General features: G+C 40.6%; 2 protein-coding genes across 2 annotated transcripts in view; both read left to right on the top strand.

The window, feature by feature from the left end:
• Positions 1 to 48: 48 nt before the first annotated feature.
• Positions 49 to 16,711, top strand: rab22a (RAB22A, member RAS oncogene family). The gene is made up of 7 exons (XM_015959241.3): positions 49 to 360; positions 4,933 to 5,012; positions 7,325 to 7,406; positions 11,477 to 11,548; positions 12,094 to 12,200; positions 13,732 to 13,841; positions 13,966 to 16,711. Exons 1-7 carry the CDS (start codon positions 325 to 327, stop codon positions 14,061 to 14,063), a joined length of 585 nt encoding a protein of 194 aa, XP_015814727.1. The 5' UTR covers positions 49 to 324; the 3' UTR covers positions 14,064 to 16,711.
• An 824-nt stretch (positions 16,712 to 17,535) lies between these two features.
• The window catches only part of vapb (VAMP (vesicle-associated membrane protein)-associated protein B and C), a 33,194-nt gene continuing 27,011 nt past the window's right edge, over positions 17,536 to 23,718 (top strand). The window contains exon 1 of the mRNA XM_015959242.3: positions 17,536 to 17,844. Within this exon, the coding sequence (XP_015814728.3) occupies positions 17,787 to 17,844 (58 nt within the window). The 5' untranslated portion in view covers positions 17,536 to 17,786. The remainder of the gene's footprint in view (positions 17,845 to 23,718) is intronic.

Genomic DNA, 23,718 nt, shown 5'->3' with positions numbered 1-23,718 from the left:
TGTTCATGCTAACAAAAATAAAAAAATAAAAGCCGACGTGGTCACGTGACCGTGTGCCGTAGTTCAAGATGGAGACGTTGCTATCTGGAAGCGTCGCTATTTACAAAAATGACAACATTTAAAGATATATGAAACTACGTGGCGTTTTTAGCGTTTACTGTAAAAAACATCGACTAACCTGAGATGCGTATCTGTCAGCGTTTGATTACAATGAAACAGAGGTGTGTGTAAACGGACTACCTGAGGAATATTCAAGAAAAGCAGCGAGGAGAGGTGAAAATCGTCAATGGTCTTTATCTTAAACTTGTCTTTTGAGAGATCGATATGGCGCTGAGAGAGTTGAAAGTTTGTCTCCTGGGGGTAAGTTAGCTTGCAGCTTTTATTGAACGTCTGTTTGTTTCATCAAAACTACAGGTCATCCGTATGTGTCAGACCTGCCGAACCCACACCACACGGATAGACACCTCTGTCACCACGTTACTACAAAATGTCTGATTTACACATATCAGCAAAATAATGCATTTCTGACGTTAAATTCTCACATTTGTTTTTAAAAAGCAAGTCACCCCAAATCAACTTTTTTGCTGATAAACTACATAAATGAGTGTCTAATCCTGCTGTAGACATATGTACTCAGTAATTTGGCACTTTAATGCATCTTCGTTAAAATGTAAATATTCTGCCTAAAATTGTCAGTGTTGCGTCGTCGTCAGGTAAAAACTCTGCACTACGTTTGAATTTCAATCTGCCACCGCTATTGGCTAAGAGGTACACAGTGATGTTAGCTGGTACATTATGATGTCATGATGCTGTTGTGAGCGTGTTTGTGTGTATTTGTTAGTGGCTCCACCCTCTCGGTCTGCCTGGCAACAACGTTTGTTGTGGTTTTCAAACATGAAGTGGGAGTGGAGTAAGTTTCTTGTAGCAGGTGACCTGTAGGGCTTCCACAAACGACTATTTTAATAGTCGACTAATGTCATTCATAAAAGATTAGCATATTGCACCAGGATGCTCCAATATATCCATCATTAACTTCTAGTTTAAGTGTGATCAGTTAGGTATGTGCCATCTAATAAAAAAAGACAAGATGATAGCTTGTCAAACAACTTTTTAATTAACTATGTAACCTGTTAATACAAATGCTACATTCAAATGGAAGTAGGCACCTAAAACCAAAAATAAATTGTACACAAAAAGGACTTGTGTTCACAAGAGGCATGGTGGCCGCCAGGTTGAAACGCTTCATCTTCCAAGCTTATCTCAGGAAATGGCAGAACACACCAAGGTACGCCTCTGTAGCACGGCTGGTCCACACGTCAGCAGTCAGGGATCATCTACAGCTCTGAGGGTCTGCTTTACTGTAAAGATAAAAGATATTAAAGTTAGTTCATTTACCAAATTAATAATTCTGTTATCAAATAAAGTAGGTTAAGATTTAACACAAAGAAAATGTTTTATGGTTTTAAAAAATATTAGTTTCTGGATTGTTCAGTCAGCAACCTTTTTATTTGATCATAAAATGTATTATAATGTATTATAATGTTTATTGTATTTGTGTCCAGAGAGAAACTGAGACAAAGACACGCACGCACACACACACACACACACACACACACACACACACACACACACACACACACACACCTCTTAAAAGATTTTCGTGCTTCTTTTCCATCATAGTGGTGAAATAGGATCGGTCCGGTAGGTAGTTGTTGTGGTATTCTGGGTTCAGCTGCTTTATCGTCTCTTTGAAACTTTGATCGCTCAGCATGGACAGGAGTCTCATGACCAACATGCTCATGTAACGGAATCAAAGTGATGTAACTATCTAAAGTTGTATTTTAATACACTGTTAGTAGTTCACTTTTTATAAACAGAAGAATAGGCTGTTTTTATCATCAGGGAGTTTAATTAAACACTCTGTATTGACTTTGAGACAAGAAAAGAGAGAGATGTGATCGTTTGAGAATCTTTAATTTCTGAATTATAAATTCTAAACAATCTACCAGGACTACTCTGTGATGGATGAGAATGGATTCGGATGTTGTGTTGGTGCGTGTGTGTGTGTGTGTGTCTGGTTCAGATTCTCTAGGCTGACGTAATCGAATCTGGTCGTCTTTGTTATGACTAGATATCACGAGGCTTATAAAGTGATGACATGAGCCGCTATTTTGCCGTGTACGTACCCAGTGGGGGTCTCCCAGGTAGATCAGGAAATGCCAGGTCTGGAAACCTCGGATGTACGATGGAGCTGTCGATGCAGCGATCACAACGTTTCAAAGCCTGTCTGGAGGGTCGACCCCGGTACCGTTCAGCGGCGTCAGCAGGTGCTCTTATTTTGAAAGGATGTCGTCTGGTTGTTAAACGACGAAAATCTCCCGTTTCACAGTTCTTAGTTTAAAGAAGAAAACACATCTGGACAGGCTGCGCTTTTCTTTAGGATGATGGTGAATAGAACTGAAGTCTAGATGGAACTGACTTAAAATGGCGTTGCCTTGTTTTATATCTCTGAATTGTTGATAAGTTGGAGTAAAGTGGATTGGACACTTGAAGTCAACACCAGATTCTCCTGCGGCAGCCGAAAGCTCTGATTGGTTGGAACAATGTGTCATGCGTTTCTATGGAGATGAGGATCAGTATGTCTGTGCCGTAGTCCTGGTTTCATTAAACATAATTCATGACATATTTATTTCACAGATCATTCACTTGATTATTGTTGATCAACATCTGTTTTGCTTAATAATTTTAATCACAAATAAAGTACTTTGATTAAGTAAAGCTTCTTCTTCTCCTTCGGACTCTTCTCCTGGAATGTAAACAGTCTGAGGAACACCCGACCTTGGTTTTTCTACACGGTGTTATTGTGCCCAGGGGGCAGCTGTATGTAGTTGAAAACAATGAACTTCATAACCTTACATATCCCCCCTTTTCAAGGTCAATGTGGTCCTTCAAGAGACCACTTGGTCGTTGAACAAACCCAAGTTATGAAGAATCTTGACAACAGAACAGGATGCGATCCCAAGGGAACAGCCATCTGTGGTGAGGCACGAACCCCACGCCGGAGAACAGTCTCGCATACTCCTCAGGAAGAACACAAGTCAGCAGGTTATTAATTATTCCCCATGGAAGCCATAAACGAAGCAACAGCAACGTCATATCCCCACGGGCAATAAAGCAAAGCAGGAGCAAATCTTGAACGTATCCACGAACAGGGTAGTATTCCAATTAAAAATCGATTGTTGTATCCGCAGGCAGGGTAATATTCCAAATAAAAATTGAACTTTGAAAGAGTACTTATCGTAATCCACAAAAAGGGAAGAGCAGGTGACAGTAATCCCAACGAATGAGGTGAATAGAACTGAAGTCAAGATGGAACTGACTTAAAATGGCGTTGCCTTGTTTTATATCTCTGAATTGTTGATAAGTTGGAGTAAAGTGGATTGGACACTTGAAGTCAACACCAGATTCTCCTGCGGCAGCCGAAAGCTCTGATTGGTTGGAACAATGTGTCATGCGTTTCTATGGAGATGAGGATCAGTATGTCTGTGCCGTAGTCCTGGTTTCATTAAACATAATTCATGACATATTTATTTCACAGATCATTCACTTGATTATTGTTGATCAACATCTGTTTTGCTTAATAATTTTAATCACAAATAAAGTACTTTGATTAAGTAAAGCTTCTTCTTCTCCTTCGGACTCTTCTCCTGGAATGTAAACAGTCTGAGGAACACCCGACCTTGGTTTTTCTACACGGTGTTATTGTGCCCAGGGGGCAGCTGTATGTAGTTGAAAACAATGAACTTCATAACCTTACACTCACAATGGCCTCGGTCAGGATGTTGGCTTGCTGAGGTGTGCATGTAACAAACTTGTCCATTGAAGAAGAGCACTTTTATTAACGCAGTAATGTAGCGGGGTGAAATAAATCATTAGCGTTTGTAATTAGAGAAAACCTACGTGACATACAAACGTGTTCTAAAGGTAATGAAATTGCCAACATTACTGGTGTTGCTACAGCTATGTTAGCAGCTAACAAGAGGTAAACTTAACGAGGCGACTCTTTGCTCTTTAAATTCTGTTGAACCAAATTGTTACAGTGGTAATTACAATGTCATTTTTATGTTTTTTCCTGTTTTATGACAGTTGATCCAAAAGCAAACCTTCCCCATGTAAAGGATATTAAAGAATATATTTTCATGTTGTTGGTCTGAAATGTGAACTGGGTGGTTTATTTTTGAGCTTTTGTTGTGCATTGTCAGTTAGAGTTGCACCGATTGTAGCTTTTGACAGCCGATACCAAATACCAATTCTTGGACCTGGAGATTTGTGCTCCTTTTTATTCTACAGGTACTCCAGTTTCCTCCCACAGACCAAAAACATACATTTTAAGTTAATTGTAAACTCTAAATTGTCCCTAGGTGTGAGTGAGTGTGTGTATTTGGTTGTTTGCTTCTGTGTGTCCCTGTGATGGACTGGCAACCTGTCCGGGCTGTCCCCTACCTCTCACTTTATGACAGCTGGAATTATGCACCAGCTCCTCATGACCCTTTTGAGAAATAAGCTAAGCTTTTCCTCTTCAAGGAAGCTTTGCTGAAAACGTTGCATCATCTTTTTTGAGATTTTTCTAAATAAAATACCTTTATCATTAAAAATAAATATTTATCATCAAAAGAATGAAGCATTAGTTACAATGTAAAACACGCAAGTAGTTTTTGTATCTTTCATTGTCCAAAAAATATCCTAAATTAGGAACAGAAACTGTCCTGCAGCCATTGGTGGCTCACAGCAACAGCAACACGGCACGCAAGTTCTCCTTTTTACACACTGTTAAATATGTTGGATCTTTTCTGCAGAAAGGTAGAAAATGTCTCATAATGTGTTCATTATGGGTTCGTGTTAAGTCCACATCCTCTTGTTTTGTCTCTGCAGGACACTGGTGTTGGAAAGTCCAGTATAGTTTGTAGATTTGTGGAGGACAACTTTGATCCAAACATCAACCCAACTATTGGGTAAGTTCCATCTGCGTTATTGAGTTCATAAGTAATTACTTTATAGTAACGTTCCTGATTTAATCGTCACTAATGATCCGTTTTAAAGTAAAAAAGCTGAATAACATTGAATCCATGTGTCATTAAAGCATGCATGCCCAAAACTGGTTCTTGAGATCCTCTATCCAGCATGTTTTAGTTGTTTCTCTGTTCAAACACACCTGATTGGATTCGGTGGTGTTTAACAGGTTTCTGCAGAGCTCGATGAGCAGCTGATTCAACCACTGAATTAGGTGTCGGAGTAGAGAAACAACTAAACTTGAGTATCTTCTTTAGGACTAGGCCTTGGACGATACAAAATTTAGCTGGATGATATATTATCCAACAAATTTTTGATGATAAACGATATTATTGTCGACATTATCAAGACCAAAATAACCACTTATGTAATACATCATAATAATGCAAGTACACCCTTTAAATGCAACAATTAAACCTTTATTTAACATTGGAATTTCCAGAACCAGAACTTCTAAATGAATAAAAAGGACTCTCACTCTCTGTTAGAAAATAACAATAACAATAACAATAAAATAGACCCTGTCTCTCCAAAACAGTCAGTACAATGGCTTATCCAGTGCCAACAACCAAAACTGCACTTCAATGATAATAAATAATAATAATAGAGTTGTACGTTTTTTTTACCTCAATATATTGAGGCCGGAAAAATTACTGAGTTCATTTTCATCTATCAAATTAATTGATTTATTAATTATCGTCCCAGCCCTATTTAAGATACTTATGCTGGAACCGGAAACCCGCGATGTCAGACTAAACGAGATCGCGCTAAACACCAGTGGCCATTTTCGAGGTCCACCCCCAACTTTTCTGTAATAATACGTTAACTGTTAAAGCAATGGCAAATCTGCAAACCAGCTGTGTTTTAAATGCAAACACAGTAACAGAACACACACCCCTCCCCTTGGGTATCTTCTCTAAGACGCTTCTACTGGAACAAGAAACCTGTGATGCTGGAGGAAACAAGATATTGCTAAACACCAGTTGTTGTTTTCTACATCCAAACATATTTTGTTGTCTGTGACTTCAAATGGCGCTATTCTTTTTGGGACTCTGGTAGTTTGTCCTAAAGTTGAAGCAGTAGCAGCCATCTGTTTCTCCTTCTCTGATGTTATTGAGTGGTGAACCTCTCACTCTAGTGATGTTCTGTTGCTGAACACACAAGGGTGTAAAGAGTGGAGGACACAAGAAAGTGCAGCGGTTCCGCGAGATCGATAACTGGATGGTCCAATGGTTTCTTTTGGTTCAAAACAAGTTATTGGTGGAGGTTATTAAAGAAACCCACTTTATTCATTATTTTTGTTGTATATTTTATTGCTATATATTTATAGCTATACAGTGTTAAGGCTGATTCATACTGACACTGCTCCAGCATGTCGGATCTGTTGGATCGCCATGATGCGACATCGTATGGGCGATCCAACACTGTTGGATCGTCGGTTGGAGTCGAGCTCTATTTTCTAAACATCCGACGGCCGCGTTGTATGGTAGACGTCTGTTATTGGTCAGCCAAACAACCCAACATCATTTCCAGCATGACCTAGCTTCCCTTAAAAAATGTAAACAGCGTGAGTGTTGACAATGGACGGACACTCCACCGACGCCTCTTCCTTCGTCGTTCTCGCTGTGCTCTTTCTAATAACAGTTGTTGTTCCTCTAGCTCAAGCAGCTCCTGCTCAATAACAGAATTTGCTGTGCCTGTGTCGTCCCTCTTTTCGCGAGTGTATGTGCGTCGCAAATAGTAAATAGTAGTAGGGCAGACACGTCACTACAAGAGTATGCACACCTGTATAGGAGCGCGCCCTCTGTTGTTTTGGCGGAGAATTTCTTTGCAACAGGGTCGGGCCAGTATGAGTACAGAGGAGATACGACGCTGCAGCAGCGGGGGCGCAAATGTGCCTTTGCTTAAGCATGAATCAGGCTTTAGAACGTTGTTAAGAGCCATGAAAAAAAGGTTTTACACTCATTTATTTTCCAAATTTGCCATTGCAGCTTTAAAGATTGAAAGGCTTGTAATAGAACAAATATTAAAGTTAGAGTCCCATTAGTCATCATCACACAGTGGTGAAACTGGGTTAGGGTTAGAGGTGAGCTGCAGCAGTGGCTACGCTCAGGAACTATTTGGTGGTTTAACCCCCCAGTCAAACCTTTGAAAGCTGAGTGCCAAATAAGTCAAATGAGAAAGGAATCAAGCTTGTATATGCTAATAAATAGTAAATATATTCAGTGTTAATAGTACATTTTCTTCCCATCAGGGCATCTTTCATGACCAAGACGGTGCAATACCAAAACGAGCTTCACAAGTTCCTGATCTGGGACACAGCAGGACAAGAGCGGGTTTGTATTTTCCACCCTGAAGGTTGGCCTCTGTTCTTTCATTAAGTTTTAGTTTTAAAGGTTTTTAACTTGCAGTTCTACAGCCTCTAGTTTTCATTTTAATGTAGGTTCAGCCTACAGGTGGAACGTGCATGTGCCACTCCCCAACAACAGCATGGAGGCTCATGCATGCTGCAGTTAGTTAGATCTTCTGATAGGGGGCAACGTTTTCCTTCCTAAAGAAAGATCAGTTCCTATCATCTCGCCCAAATTCTACTTTTCTTTATCTTCCTGATTTACTCTCAGTTGTTCAGAACTTAAATAATGTAATTTTAGTCTTTTTGTCATTATTTGTCCTTTCTGATCGCTTCTCTCTTTTTCTTTATTTCTACCGGTCACACCTCGATCGTGCTAGTCCTTTCATTTGATAATATTTCATGTTGCTCAATACTGTTTTCTCATTTCTGACCTAACCCAGCTCCCGTTGAGGACTATGAATGCAATTTCCTCAGAACTTCCTGTCATTTACTTAATGCGGAGTGGAAGTGGACGCATGTTGTTTGGAAAGCGTCGAAACACCATTACACCCAGTGAAACAGACACCGACTTTCTTCTTTTGACTCACTTTCTGCAACACAATTCTCTTCCTTTTTTCTGTGCCTGAACTTCCCTTTCTCTTGTTCGACCTCCTGCTATTGAGATGCCGCATCCCTGCTGCCGCGCTTAAGATGCTGCTTGTCTGTTATCGTCCTTGTCCCTGGAGGTTTCTCACGGGACATCCGCGCAGCCTTATTTAAGATAAGATGGGAGGACAAATTCAAACTGTCTCACCCGACTGACGTGTGCTGCAGGCTGTGCCTTATCTAATCACTGCTACTCCACTTCAGAATGCCCTTTTTTCTCCACTTTTCTCCACGTTTTTTCTACTTCTCATGCACGTGGCTCATAAATCTCCCAAGTAGGGTAGAAAACTATCAAACGCATTTTGTTCTTAAAAGCCGTTGTGGCATTTCAATCCTTTGCGTGGCTTTTTTTTTTTTCCTAATCTGTCTGAAGCTTTGGGCTGTCACAATATTAAACCGGTGTTCTGTTTACCAGTTCACCTGTCGGATCATCATACACATTTTTAATCCAAAAGAGCTGAAATGAAGACAACTGGAGGGTCAAGTTTATAAACTATAGCTGACTATTGTTGCCTAAAGAGCAGAAACTCCCTCTGAATACCCTCCTCCATACCTTCTCAGCAACAATAAACGGCTACAGTTTATAAGCTTGACTCTCCCATATTCCAAGCAATCAGAATTGACAAAGATCCTCGGATGAGAAGCAAAACATCTTCAAGAAACCAAAGAAGTTCAGTTGCCTTCATTTAAACCATTTTGGATTACCATGACCTGGATGGCTGACAACCTTCATCAGCATGCTTTATTTTAAGCAACCGTATGACACCCTGATGGGCCAGTTTACCTGTCAGATCATTATACACTTTGTTTTTAATAACAATATGACACTCTGATCTGCTCATTTTACTTACTTTTTCTTGTACTTTTCCATCTGTATCCTGAACTGGGCGTTCCTTCTAGCATAGCAGAGTTTATATGCATGCACATAAACTGCATGTAAGCTGCTCTGATATGTATGGCTTTCTGACAGAACACCAGCTAAAACATAAGTAGAAAAATAGTAGTGGGGTTTCCAGTTCACACAACTCAAGATCAGACCTTACGAGTGCAACTGAGGCCAGCTATCCACAACCGATTCCTGTGTCTTCTTCCGACGCAGAAAACAAGCAAAAACAACTTTGCAACCAACTGTAACAGGAGGGTCCCTTTCATCATAGCCTCAGTTTGTGGTTTCAGCCATTAATCAGCACTCCTGGGGTTTCGCTGGACTTACTCTCTGTGCTTCTGTGTGGCCGTGCATCTGGCCCGAGTGTGATTGCTCTTCAAGTTAAGGCACAGATAGACCACACAGCAGCCCCAACACTCACCAGCAAACCAGACAGAGCTCTCCTCAGTGCCTCTGCCAAATATCTCCAAGCTGGATTCCTGTTGGTAGACTTCTGGGCCAGAAACAACTGTAATTATGTGGAATGTGTGCTTTTCTGAGGTCACATTGTCACCCCAAGATGGATAGTTTAATCTGTTCCACTGTAAAAGAAAATAGAAAGGTTGCAAAGGCGGGGTTGCTTTGTTTCAAATAAATATCATTAGCAAATTTATTGGCCTGCTGAAAGCTTCGTTTTAAAGTTCATATAGAAAGAAATGTTTTAAATCTTGAAATATAAAGTAGTTTTGAACACATTTTTTTTAATTACCTTTATCAATTATCTGTAATTGTTTAAGGAATCTGAAAACTTAAAATATCACCCATTGACTCATCCGCTCATCCGGGGTCAGGTCACAGGGGCAACAGCCTGTGAGAAGAGAGGCCCAGACTTCCCTCTCCCCAGCCACTTTGATCAGCTCCTCCGGGGAAATCCCAAAGTGTTCCCTGGCCAGCCGAGAGACATAGTCCCTCCATTGTGTCCTAGCTCTTCCTTTAGTAGTCCTCCTGGTTGGACGTGCCCGAAAAACCTCTCCAGGGAGGCGTCCAGAAGGCATTCTAACCTGATGCTCGAGCCACCTCAATTGGGTTGGGCATCAGGTTAGGATTCCACATCCTGTAGCCGCCAAGGTACCTGCCTTCGGCTACCACCCAACACACAATGCACCCGAACCCTTTGACCCCTCCCACGAGTTGTGAGCCCATGGGAAGAGGAATCCATGTCTCGTCTTCAGCCTATGCTCGTCCAGGCTCCGTGGGTGATAGCCCGGCCACCAGCTGCTAGCCAACGTGCCCCACCTTCAGGCCTAGCTCCAGAGTAGGGCCCCGGTGATCCACATCCGGGGAAGGGAACGCAGTGGTCTTTGGGCCGATCCCTCACCTAGGACCTGCTTGCCATGGGTGACCCTACCAGAGGCTTAAAGCCTCAGACACCAAAACCCCTCCACCACTGTTAGGTGGCAGCCCAGGCAGGGGTGAAGCAAAAGTTGTAATTCATTCCATTTAGAAAACACCAGAAGGGGTGTTGCATAAGCAAAAAGGATCAAAGTAATGAAATGTTCTGGGAATTGTATCAACTATTGGTTACATCCGTCTAGAGCTCATTATATTTAGGCCTAAATATTATCATGGAAGTTTTTGCATACCTAAATTATTCAGATTTGGCATCTGTACAAAGCTGAAGCTGTAACTGAAACCACAATGCTGTTACAGGTTTTAGAATACGACTATACGTTAACCCAGCAGGATGATTGGTCATCCCAAGTCTAACTGTGTGCTGGAAGCAGCTTTACCAACAAATGCCAGAGTCTGGCATTCTTCGGGCCTCCCAGGGTAGCTCTGGATTAAGAAACTTTACACATGTTGTTCTGATTAAGCAGGTTCGTGTGATGTATTGGGTTAAGATCAAATGCATGATCCTTCATAAATATCCACCCACGGACAGCTTTTGACACTTTCTGCTCATCTTTCGGTTGATAGCTTTCACATGTGTGAGGTGGGACGACTTGTTTCAGTTTGAAACGCGGGCCCTTAGCTCACAGCTAAAGAATATAGGAACTTTTTTGGGGTTTTGAAAGCGGTACTCAGTGTAATAGTTTTCTGCTCTATTTTGAGTTTATTAAACTCGATATTATTTTGTTCAATAAAACTCCTGATGATGTAATTTCCATAAGTTTGTGCTGGTGTAATGGATTAACCACAGTCTGAGCAAAGCCAAAACCATCATCCACAGTAATGAAAAGAAAGAATTGGGTTATTTAGTGGAAATTGTATATTATATATTGTTTTCAAATCCAAGAACGGAGAATTGAAGAAAGTCAAAGTCTTTTATGTCATTTTTTGCTCTGAAACTTGCAGAGTTTCATTTGGATTCATGTTTTTATTCAAACTTCATGATGTCTGATCCTACAAATGATCCAGATTAAAGAGAAATGAAGCTTCATAAAGGCCTGTAAACTAACTACTTATATTGTTACCTTCAATGGTTGATAAAGAGCATCATTATTCACTATCTGACCTTAAAAACTTTCTCTTTCTTCCGATAGTTTCGTGCTCTGGCACCAATGTACTACAGAGGCTCAGCAGCAGCCATCATTGTTTATGACATCACAAAAGAGGTCGGTAACACTTTTTTATTCCCATCACTAAATCACTTAGTTTTGTCATTTACGCGCCTATACTAAAGAGTGTAAAGTGTATTGTTGCACATAGATGCAAGATAAAATGCATTAAAATAGGAAAATAACAAGGTAAAGAGTCTTGAGGCGAGGCTGCGATGATTGACTGCTAGATCTACCTAAGGCAATGCAACTAATCAAATTTGTATTTCAATGTTGAAATAAAAAAATAAGTGAAATTACTTTGTTACACCCTTTGCAAGTATGCTTTTTTTTGTCTTGCCTTGAGAGTCACACGTTGAAAAAAAGCAGCGCAAGTAAAGGTGGCACAACAAGGGCAAAGCACAAAGGCGCCACATGCATAAAAAAAACTGTTCCAGTTATTTTCAGCTATGATCCAGACATGTAGGCGCTCAGCTCTTCTCTGCTTTTATGGCCGTCCTGTCAGTTGGAAGATTAAATTGAATCAGTTTGTGTAATTGCATCAGGAGACATATTGTACCTACCTGTGTGTCATTTTATTGTGTACTCCGTTGTTTCATCAGGAGACTTTCCAAACACTGAAGAACTGGGTCAAAGAGCTTCGCCAGCATGGCCCTCCTGAGATAGTTGTCGCCATTGCTGGCAACAAGTGTGACCTGTCAGACGCCAGGTGAACATTAGCGAGAAACAATACAGCATGTGCTTAACTGGGGGCCTGCAGCAATGCAGATCCTTTATCTCCTCTTTGATGTTTTCGTTGACCATGACTTTGTGCTGGCTGTTGTTCTGGTCCTGTTCATAAGTGAGTCTGAGCTGGTGTTCCTGGTCCAAATTGTTTTGCAGCTTTTTGCAGAATAAGCTGTTTTCTTCAAGCTGCTGTTTGAAACTCACAAGCTAATTAAAGTTAATTTTCAGTCTTTATTTTATCAGCATTTTCATTTTTCGGCTGCATTTCAAGATCCAAAATTCTTATTTCTAAATATTTTCTTGTGATTCCAGAAAATCTAGACTCTTCTTCTGTATCAACTTTAAGATCAGAGGATATTTGCTGTAAATCCTCATTTACATTTTTTCTGCTCCTGTAATTTAATTTCTAACGTCACCTGCATATTTTGCTGGCGATCCATTCCCTTTTCCAGTTCTTTTATTTGTTCTTTGAATGACGTGCAGTTGGCTTCTGCTGTGATTCTTTGGTCCCTTTCCTGATTTTGACAATTATTCTTGTTTTTTGTAGCAGGGGCACCATCGGCCAGCGTCCCAGGAGTCAATTAAGTCAGTGATGCTGATTGGCCAAAAATTCTCTAGTTCTTCCTAGCAACCAAGATGATTGGCTGTTTAGCTGCAGCTCCAGGGTGCTTTTCTCAGTGCCCCAGGAGTGATATTAATGAGTCTGTTGGAGGAAATTAATTGTTTATTGAGAAACGGCTGATGAAAATGATGTGTAAATTATTTAGATTACATGTCGGCACACACGATTAAGCAAAATAGACACATTTATAGTAAATATTTATATATATTTTAGTTTACTTTTTTGAGATCTTTCTTTCTCCCTCACGTCTTGTAGGGCAGCGCCCTAGCGCCCCCTGTGGACGAGCTGCCACTGCCAGCAACCAGGGTGGTGCTAAACAGAAGTTAAAACTTAGCATCAATATGGGACCCTTCTAACGAGCCTAGCTAGAAGAGATTTTCTATAAGGGAAGGTTGAATGAACCTGAACAAGGCTACAAGCCAGAACTCCCAATGTTGCATTTAAGGAAATACAGAAAGCTAAATTCCTAAAGATAGAAAACATTTCTCTTTTTACAGTTTAGCCTATTCTTTCAGCAGAGAAAGCCACATTATTGATGTTGTATCGGCTCCTAAAGAGAAAGCAATTTTTCTGTTATGTATTATTTAATTTTACCAAAAGTAAATCGAACGGTGAAACTAAAGTTAAGGAACATACTGAACCAAGACTTTATGTGTGATTTTTTTTAACTATTATCTTTCTCAGATTCATGTATAGGGGGCTGCACGGTGGCACGGTTTGTAGTATTGGTAACTCGCAGCAAGAGGATAGTTGGTTCATTCGTGGATGTGTGGAGATTCATCCTTTCAGTTGTGAAATCTTCCACATGTTATCAGTACATTAACATTTTTATCAAATCAATCTCAGTTACTACACATATTTCTTTTCTTTAATAAATCAATTCTATTTACAGAGAAGTGCCAGAAAAAGATGCCAAGGACTATGCTGACTCTATCCATGCCATCTTTGTGGAAACCAGCGCCAAGAACGCCATTAACATCGACGAAGTGTTTACAGAGATAAGTGAGTGTGTTTCTGAGGTGCCTGGTGCCGTTTGGCCCAAACATCATCGGGTTCATCTTTAACAACGCTAACAAGTGTATTTAGGTGTGTGTGTGTGTGTGTGTGTGTGTTGTTGTTGTTATAGGTAAGCGGATCCCTGTTGTTGATGGTGCGGGAGGATCCTCAGCAAGAAGTTTTAAATTGGGACGACAGACCTCTGAGTCTCGCAGGACATGCTGCTGATGATGCTGGTGCCTGACCCTGAGACCGGACTTTTACATCCCTGCTTTGGCTTGCAGACCTCCACACACACTCACACACAACCCTGCTAAATCACCCACACCCATTGGACGCAGCAGTTCATTTCTGACAGCAGCAGCAAACACATTTTTACAACTTTCAACAGTAGCAAATCTTCAGATGTCATCTTCTAATGACTGGAAGGAGAAATGCTTCAGGTTTACTGAGAATTAACAAAACGCTTACTAAAAAATGACTTTTATGAATACTTCTGCAAGGGAAACTTTCCATTTTCTGTGGCTGAATCATTTAATTATGTTCATTAGAACATAATTTTCATCCAAAACATGCAAAAAAGTGATTTAATCTCATCTACTTGTGTTAGTTGACCCTTATGTGCTGCCATTTTCTTTTCTTTTTGTTTGAAGCATTCATCTAAAAAGGTGTTCATGAAGGAACATTTATTGTTAATGTGTAGTTAGTAATTTATCTAAGGTTCTGAAGGAAGAAGAAAATGCCGTCAGTCACTGCCGGATTGTGCAGGATTAACGAGTCGTCTGATGTGTGATTGCTGTTTCGACGTAGAGGGTAAAACAATAAAAACACAGGGTTGTTTTCATGTAAACAATCATGCATTAAACAATGCACAAATGAAAGACTTCTGAGAGTGCACCTCCTCCATAAGGAAGGAATGGTTCTGCATTTTGGAAGATGAATGTGTCGGTGATTTTTGAAGGGGGAATGTGGAGCTGGTGCCATAAGATGTTAGCTTTGTTTGACACGATGAAGCCCGAGAGAGGCGGGCTAACTCTGCCAGAGAGTAAATGAGCTAACCAGCAATGTTATTCTTCTTCTCTTCGGCTTTGGAGGAAAATTCTGATTTGCACTCGAAACGTTCTTATGTGTAACACCTTGTTATTATAAATAAACCCCTGTGATCTGAAGGACTTACTGGCAGCTTCTCCCAACGCTTAATCAGAGCCTAAAACGGTGGGTGTCGATTATTCCACGCTGCCTTCTGCATCTGTTCTACATTTCCTTCAACAATCACTAAAGATGTGTTAACACACTTGTGTTTATTGTGCCCTCTCTCACACGTTCATAGGCAGACTTCCCTGTGATAATCCATCACTGATGAGCCTCCCCGTCTTTATTTGTCGTCTGCTGCTTTGAAAAAAGTAACATAGCGAAGGCAGATTTTTCTTTGGATCAGGCCGTGCCAGATTCTTTACTTCCCCCTATAAACATTATCCGTCCTTCCTTTTTTCACCTAATCAGCACCAGCTCTCACTAATTGCTTGGCTTGTGAGGAAAACCGTGAGATCTGGAAACTAGACCTCATTTTGAAGAAACTTCATCAAATCTCACGTTAGCCAGTGGAGAGTCATATGTTGACAAGCTGATCCTTCATCCAGCCTTTGCATCAATTCTGCAATGAATCACTGGTTTCAGACTCTTTCTTGTGCCTCATATTTGTCATGAACTCCAGTTCTTTACTGTATCATTAAATCATTGGACAGCATATAAGAAGTTCACCTTACATAATTAATTTTCATCGTTGTCTTTATGCTAATTGGATGTATTTCTCTAATTGGACACTAGGGCTAACCTGTAAACCAACACTGACTCACTATTGTGTAATTGTCAGGCCCGTCTGTGCATAAACGTTCAAAGCTTCCATATTTTCTGGCCTTTCAACTGTTTTAATCCAAGACCTGACTTTGATCTCATCCATTCAGCCTCCAGTTATTTTGATATCATTTTGGGACGATTGGATAGCCTTTTTCTCCACAGATGGTGGTTGATTGGATGCAAAGTCCTGTAGTTTCAAATGAAAAACCTCAGAGGAAATGCTTTAAATATTCTCTTCTGTCTTCAATAATTCATCCAGCACTACATCATAACACCACCTGTAGCTGGCTTTTACCCCATCATCAGCAAACGGGACAGCACTGTAGTTCCTATAACACTGCACATTGACAGTTTGTGTTATCGGACCTGTTTTCCTGCCTACTACTATGTGTGCAGTCTTGTCTTGTGGAATAAGTTGACAATATAATCCTCTAAAAGCATCTTGAGTTATTTCCATCTCTTGATGTTACTTTCAGGTTTTTGCTTGGTTCTCGTTGCTATGAAGACTGCGGTGCCAAAGCCATTTTGACACTTGATTTACTTGTAGATATGAAAATAATTACGATAAAATTCTAATCATATGAAGGTTTGATAATTAAAATATTTTATTTCTTCTTAGACACAGAAAGCATGAAGTTAACCATGTGTCTGTAGTTTTTTTTTTTTTTGCATTAGAAAACATTAAATGTCTTGGGCTGGCCCTGGGAATCTATTATTCTATTTCTCTCTTTTACAGTGTGGATTGATGAGATCAGATTGCACCTGTTCTTTATATGCAGTACGTCTATTAGCAGTGTAGTTGCCATATTTAGCTTGTTATCATGTCTAATATTGATTGTGACAAAATGCCTGAGAAGACTTGTTTGCTGTGTAATTCCAAATGTGTGAAAAAGGGAATTTTCAGTTGTTTACTAATAAAATGGAGGGAAAAGAAAGTCAGAGTAAAGGTTATTTTTTTAAAGATTATTTGTGTTGCTCCAGTGGCTATAAGTAATAAATAAATAAATCGTGACACTTGAGATTTGTGTTTGACAGGCTGCAGTGTGGAGTCATGCTGAAAGATCTCAAACTCCAGCTCTTCTTCAGAGGGGAGTTTGGATTCAAAATTTTATCAACATCAGGTGAAATATTATTTTTATTTTAAGTCAAGAATCTTGATTACTGCTCAAGATTACTGACAAGAAATTCAGCCAAATTTGGACCCCCCCCCCCCCCCCCGCACGCACACACACACACACAATTATGAGGTGATAAGTACTTAATTGCTCGAGGGCCACTGTCTCATGTTTTAGCTGTTTCCCTGCTCTGACACCTGATTAGAAACAATGGGTGTGTAATAGGCTTTGGCCTGTCATGTTCAGTTATTGAATGTGTCGTGTGTGTAGGAATGTGTTGGAGCAGAGCGTAGTTGGTGCTTTATGCATACAAATATCTCCAGCTGTGATTTTGTATTATAGTTAATTAGCGTTGAAAAAGTTTTTGTCATTTTGACATGAGAATTTCTCCTTGATTCTCTAAAGTGGGATATTTCCCTGACAACTGTCTGCTGACAACCACTTCACTCCCCCCCCCCCCCCTCCACCCAAAAAAGTAAAAATACTTTCAGATAGATCTATATGCTGCACAAGTTATTTATTGAATTGAGCTGTGTCTTTTGCACAAGTACAGCACTCCTCCCACCACTGTGGGTGGTAGCAGGTGAACTTGGATGCTCTTCTCCAGCTGAAATGACAACCTGCACCTGCTAACCTCTTAGCTGGGTTCAGATTTCCTTAGGCGGGGGGGGGGGGGGGGGGGGGTTGGCCCCATGGGTGGCCCCCGAGCAGTGGGTGCTCCCCTTCCACCCCTCCCATCCCCTCACCCCTCACCAGCAGGCGGCTATGCAGAGGCAGTGACGTCACCAGGCTGACTCCCTTCCTGCTGCATCACAGCAGCCTTGAGCAGCTCGAGTAGTACTTGTGACCGGGGAGCCGGGATATCCACCGCTAAAAATTCATTGACAGAACAGCACCGTCTGACGTCGCAGCGTTAACAACATCCTAACGCGGGGGCAAACCGGTTGCAGTGCGATAACACCCCTCCAGCTGTTGGGATATGGCCAGGCCGGAACAGGTTCTTCTCTTGGAGCCTCAGCACGAACTGAAATTCAGAGGTAAGAGGGGAGGGCCCGGCTTTAGATGGGAGGAGGTGGGGGGAGACGCTTCCTCTATAGCTTGAAAATGGGGAGGCAGTGCGGTGATGGGATCACTAAAGCGGAAAGAGGTTGAAGCTCACACTTAATGACAACATTCGAGAGAAAAGTCTGCTCTGAAAGGACGACTGCTAGCTAGCTCAGCAGCTAGCCAGATTAGCTTTTGGTCGGTTAAGTCAGCCAGGCCATGTCGCACGTTTCTCTACGAGCTTTTGAAGAAATGTAAACATAAATACTGTATCTGGTTGGACATGACATGAATGATATAAACGTGGCCACGTAATACCCTTTACAGTTGGAATGCACATTGGCTGTAATATTCCTAGCAGTCTTAGCTCAGTATCATTAGCCCCGCGCTCTGATTGGCTGTCTCTCCCTGCTGGCCAGCCAGCTGTCATTCAAGAACCTGACAGCTCACAGGAAGGGACTAATGTCCTGCCTCTGCCAATTAATACCAATAAAAATACCTGCTAACTTTATTATTTAGACCTCATAATCAGCAACAGGAATGATTAACATCTGATTGTAATTTTTCACCAAATTTTAAGCCTAGGTATTGTTACATAAACATTTATGAAGCTCAGTTGCCAAAATGTAAAAGGTCAAATTTAAGTTATGATTTACAGATTTCATCCTATTTTCATGTATACAACAGGACATCCAATGCTTCCTTTTATTAGGCTTTAAGTGTTTGATTTGTGCTTGAGGTATTACTCTTGATAATCTAGAAGCAACATTTTATGCAACTCTGTTAACACAGTAACCACTAAGGTTTAGTGGAGCTGAGGCTTACATCCATCAGCTTTAGACTAAAACCAAAACGGATCTGCGTAGTCTCTTGGAAGACTATGATCTGTTATACCATAAGTGATAAGCATTGATCCTTGTTAATTTTTAAATCACTGCTATTTACCACTATTGGTCATGAGGCTTTTAACTGAAGCATATCCTTCGAAACATTTTAATTTTCATGTGTCCACCACAAGCCTGACAAGGACCATCCAATAAAAAAATAAATAAAGAGGGAAGATCAGGAATCTGAACTCTAAAGCCAAAGGGCTGTGCCATATGAAAGCATGTTGTTTTATTTTAGTTGTCTTGTTTTGATAACTGTTCTAAGTCCCTAAGTTCTAGTTTACTACGTCACCCTAGACTTAAAAATACAACAATTAGGTGATATTACAGTGGGGCAAAAAAGTATTTAGTCAACCACCGATTGTGCAGGTTCTCCCACTTAAAGTGATGACAGAGGTCAGTAATTTACATCATAGGTACACTTCAACTGTGAGAGACAGAATATGAAAAGAAATCCATGAATTCACATGGCAGGATTTTTAAAGAATTTATTTGTAAATCAGGGTGGAAAATAAGTATTTGGTCACTTCAAACAAGGAAAATCTCTGGCTCTCACAGACCTGTAACGTCTTCTTTAAGAAGCTTTTCTGTCCTCCACTCGCTACCTGTATTAATGGCACCTGTTTGAACTCATTATCTGTATAAAAGACACCTGTCCACAGCCTCAAACAGTCAGACTCCAAACTCCACTATGGCCAAGAGCTTTCGAAGGACACCAGGAAAAGAATTGTAGACCTGCACCAGACTGGGAAGAGTGAATCTACAGTAGGCAAGCAGCTTGGTGTGAAAAAATCAACTGTGGGAGCAATTATCAGAAAATGGAAGACATACAAGACCACTGATAATCTCCCTCGATCTGGGGCTCCACGCAAGATCTCATCCCGTGGGGTCAAAATGATCATGAGAACGGTGAGCAAGAATCCCAGAACCACACGGGGGGACCTGGTGAATGACCTGCAGAGAGCTGGGACCACAGTAACAAAGGTCACCATCAGTAACACACTACAACGGCAGGGAATCAAATCCTGCAGTGCCAGACGTGTTCCGCTGCTGACGCCAGTGCATGTCCAGGCCCGTCTGAAGTTTGCCAGAGAGCACATGGATGATACAGCAGAGGATTGGGAGAATGTCATGTGGTCAAATGAAACCAAAGTAGAACTTTTTGGTATAAACTCAGCTCGTCGTGTTTGGAGGAAGAAGAATACGGAGTTGCATCCCAAGAACACCATACCTACTGTGAAGCATGGGGGTGGGAACATCATGCTTTGGGGCTGTTTTTCTGCTAAGGGGACAGGACGACTGACCACAGTAACAAAGGTCACCATAAGGAAAGAATGAATGGGGCCATGTATCGTGAGATTCTGAGCCAAAACCTCCTTCCATCAGTGAAAGCTTTGAAGATGAAACATGGCTGGGTTTTCCAACACGACAATGATCCCAAACACACCGCCCGGGCAACAAAGGAGCGGCTCCGTAAGAAGCATTTGAAAGTCCTGGAGTGGCCTAGCCAGTCTCCAGACCTCAACCCCATAGAAAATCTGTGGAGGGAGTTGAAAGTCCGTGTTGCTCGGCGACAGCCCCAAAACATCACTGCTCTCGAGAAGATCTGCATGGAGGAATGGGCCAAAATACCAGCTACTGTGTGTGCAAACCTGGTAAAGACCTATAGTAATCGTTTGACCTCTGTTGGGGCAGCAGTAGCTCAACGGGTTGAGTGGGTTGTCCAGTAATCGGAAGGTTGCAGGTTCGATCCCGGCTCCGGACAGAGAATTCTGCTGTTGTGTCCTTGGGCAAGACACTTAACCCACCTTGCCTGCTGGTGGTGGTCGGAGGGTCCGGTGGCGCTTGTGCTCGGCAGCCTCGCCCCTCATCTCCACCAGTGTATGAATGTTTGTGTGAATGAATGAATGATACACTGTAGTGTAAAGCGCTTTGGAGTCCTTACTCTGAGAGGCGCTATACAAGTGCAGGTCATTTATCATTTATCATTCTGTTATTGCCAACAAAGGTTATGTTACAAAGTATTGAGTTGAATTTTTGTTATTGACCAAATACTTATTTTCCACCCTGATTTACAAATAAATTCTTTAAAAATCCTGCCATGTGAATTCATGGATTATTTTTTTTTCACATTCTGTCTCTCATAGTTGAAGTGTACCTATGATGAAAATTACTGACCTCTGTCATCATTTTAAGTGGGAGAACTTGCACAATCAGTGGCTGACTAAATACTTTTTTGCCCCACTGTATGTTCCTGAAATAGCATAGATGATGTGTCTAAAGTTGAAAATCTCACTTGTACCCTGATTATAATCTAGTTTAAATATTCAGTAGTCTACAACAAACCAGAATATCATCTGAGCTTTTTTTCTTTCTTACATAGTAGAATCCTAAGTGAGCAACATAGATAATGTGTGTTCAAAAGTCAAATGCTTGATATTTATCACTTAAACCAGGTGTAAGGTCATGTTATCCCAATAGAGTTCAATCTCAAGGGCAATTTGCACTCTGTCTTATCTGGCTCCAGTTGTTAGCCTTTAGTCCATTCTTTAAGTTACAATGGCAAATTTGGAAAACAAATTAGCTTAAAACAAAATTTTCATGCCTCTTACTAACATTTTAACATAATATAAATGTATTGTGTAGATTTTAAAACATTAATGAAATGGTTCTTTTGCATTTGTCTAAAAACCTCCACCAATAGTTACTTTTAGACCAAAGACAACCATTGGACCATCTGGTTGTCGGTCTGGACGAACTGCAGAACTTCTGCACTTTTCTGGGTCCTTTATTCATAACACACTCGCAAATTTTAGCAACAGAACACCAGTGGTGTGAGAGGCTCTCCACTCAATAACATCATAGGAGAAATAGCCGGCTGCTACCACTTCAACTTTAACACAAACTACCAGAGTCCCAAAAAGATAATTTCCATTTACTGTCACGGACAACAAACGACGATTAGACGTAGAAAACTGCGACTGGTTTTTAGCATCATCTTGTTTCCTCTGGCTTCGTGGGTCTCAGCGTGTTTGCGTTCAAAGCCCAGCTTGTACTGTAAATTTGCTAAAGCAGCTTTACGTTATGCAGATATTTGTTAACAAGCAAATCAAAGCAAATATACTTTATATATAGTTTTTTTAAGTTCATATGATTTAACATGGATAATAAAAAATGTTTGCTGCATTTAATCAAATCCTACGATGTTAAAACCAGACTGTGAGGGTTAGGGAAATTTCCTTCAGGAATTTATTTGCTTTTCTTTACTCCTTTTCAACACTTTAGTGAAATTAATCCTAAAACATCTGTGCAGCATTTAGGTGCATGCCTACTTAAACGTGCTGTTCTATGGTTGCGGACAAGCCATAGGACCTATGTGTCATGGTACATTAGAAAATACAATAAATCACACGCCTATACTTATAGTTAGTAGCAAAATGTGGGCACACAGGTGAAACCTCAAGAAATGAAGCTTATATTTTTTATTCTCTACTTGGCTCACATGCAAACCATATGTAATCTGAATACTCTTAAGGGTTCAGCTCTGGACTTTCTCACCTTTATATAATTTCTCTGGTTTCAGGGCAATTAACAAACTTGACCAAAGACTCATTCACTCCCTGGTTTTTGTAAAATGCATGGTTTTGCACAAAAGCTTTAAAAATCAGCTCAGATTTTATTTGTGTGTGTGTTTTTTTTTTATAAATTAGATCCTAATCTCAGAAACTCCTGGCAGGCAGACGGCCAGGTGTATAGTAGTCAGAATGGTGTGAGACCCTTTCATTGAAACCCCTTCAGATGTTGAGCCAAGCTTGTTGAAGTCTGAATTTACTCTGTTTCTGCTCAGTTTGCAAGGGAAGTGTCAGTTTCTCTGGATGTTTGCCAAAATGAAACTTTATCTTGAATCTGGTTCATGTGCTAATTCTGATGTCGCTCAATGTTTTCTCTTTGCTTTTAACACAAAACATTGTCCTTGGTGTAATTGCCCCCATGTGGTGGGTAAACCAAAGTTCTTCATTAGAGTTAGTATACTTGGTTATATCATTTGGCTTGCCTGGCAGGTAGTAGTGGACAGTATAAACAGTATATGGTACAAATGGTTTCTTTTTAGCCAGTGATAGAGATTTTTAATGCATTTACATCTGGGTCAGCACAGTCTGGGTGGGGTAATTGCATTATCTGTGCATTGTCCGTGCCGAGCTGACCGTTTTTTCAGGTTCTGCTCCTCGGGAGGTCAGCTTGGCACTAAGCTGACCCAACACCCTAGAGGTCTACCAGTGTTGGTTTTTCCATTGCCAGTACAGATTTGTTGGGAGACATGATCAGCCGATGGCCAACATGTACTGCAGATTTTTATTGGCTGATTTTCATGGCCGATATCTAGACGTTTTCCACCTTATTTTCATGATAAAATGTCACTAATAACATCAGACGATGCACAAAACTTCTGAAGCTGAATCATAATAAATAACGTTAATTTAAAGTATTTATTATGTATGTAAAGAAAATTGCCCAGCTCAGCCATATTGTAAGGAGAAACTGTCTTTACTCAGTTATGTTGTAGCGTTGTGGATTTATGCTCTTTTATGAAAGAGGAACCATGCTACGTATTAATTCGGAATATTAATTTTAATAAATCAATAACCAAATGTTATATTGTTAAGAAGACTCAAAGGTTGTTTTCATCGATAAACTGACGATAATATCTGTGTGTCTGTGTTTCAGTTCAATGAGGAAACCAGTTTGACAATTAAAAGTTTTAATTCTTCAAATTAAACTAATGATTTTGAAATTGACAAACAGGAAATAACAATCAACATTGGCAACTTGTGGGACAATCTTTAACAGTTGATATGCTGTTCTTGCTCAAATAGACCTTCTGTTGGTGAATGAAGATTGAGAGTAATAGGATGTGGTTATGGATGCGTGTGTGTGCAAAGTGTCGTGAGAATTGAACATGAGGTGAGATGAATGCGTGTG

The sequence above is a fragment of the Nothobranchius furzeri genome, chromosome 3, assembly GCF_043380555.1.
Source record: "Nothobranchius furzeri strain GRZ-AD chromosome 3, NfurGRZ-RIMD1, whole genome shotgun sequence".
NCBI classification, from domain to species: domain Eukaryota; kingdom Metazoa; phylum Chordata; class Actinopteri; order Cyprinodontiformes; family Nothobranchiidae; genus Nothobranchius; species Nothobranchius furzeri.
This window is presented reverse-complemented; position numbering and strand designations above follow the sequence as displayed.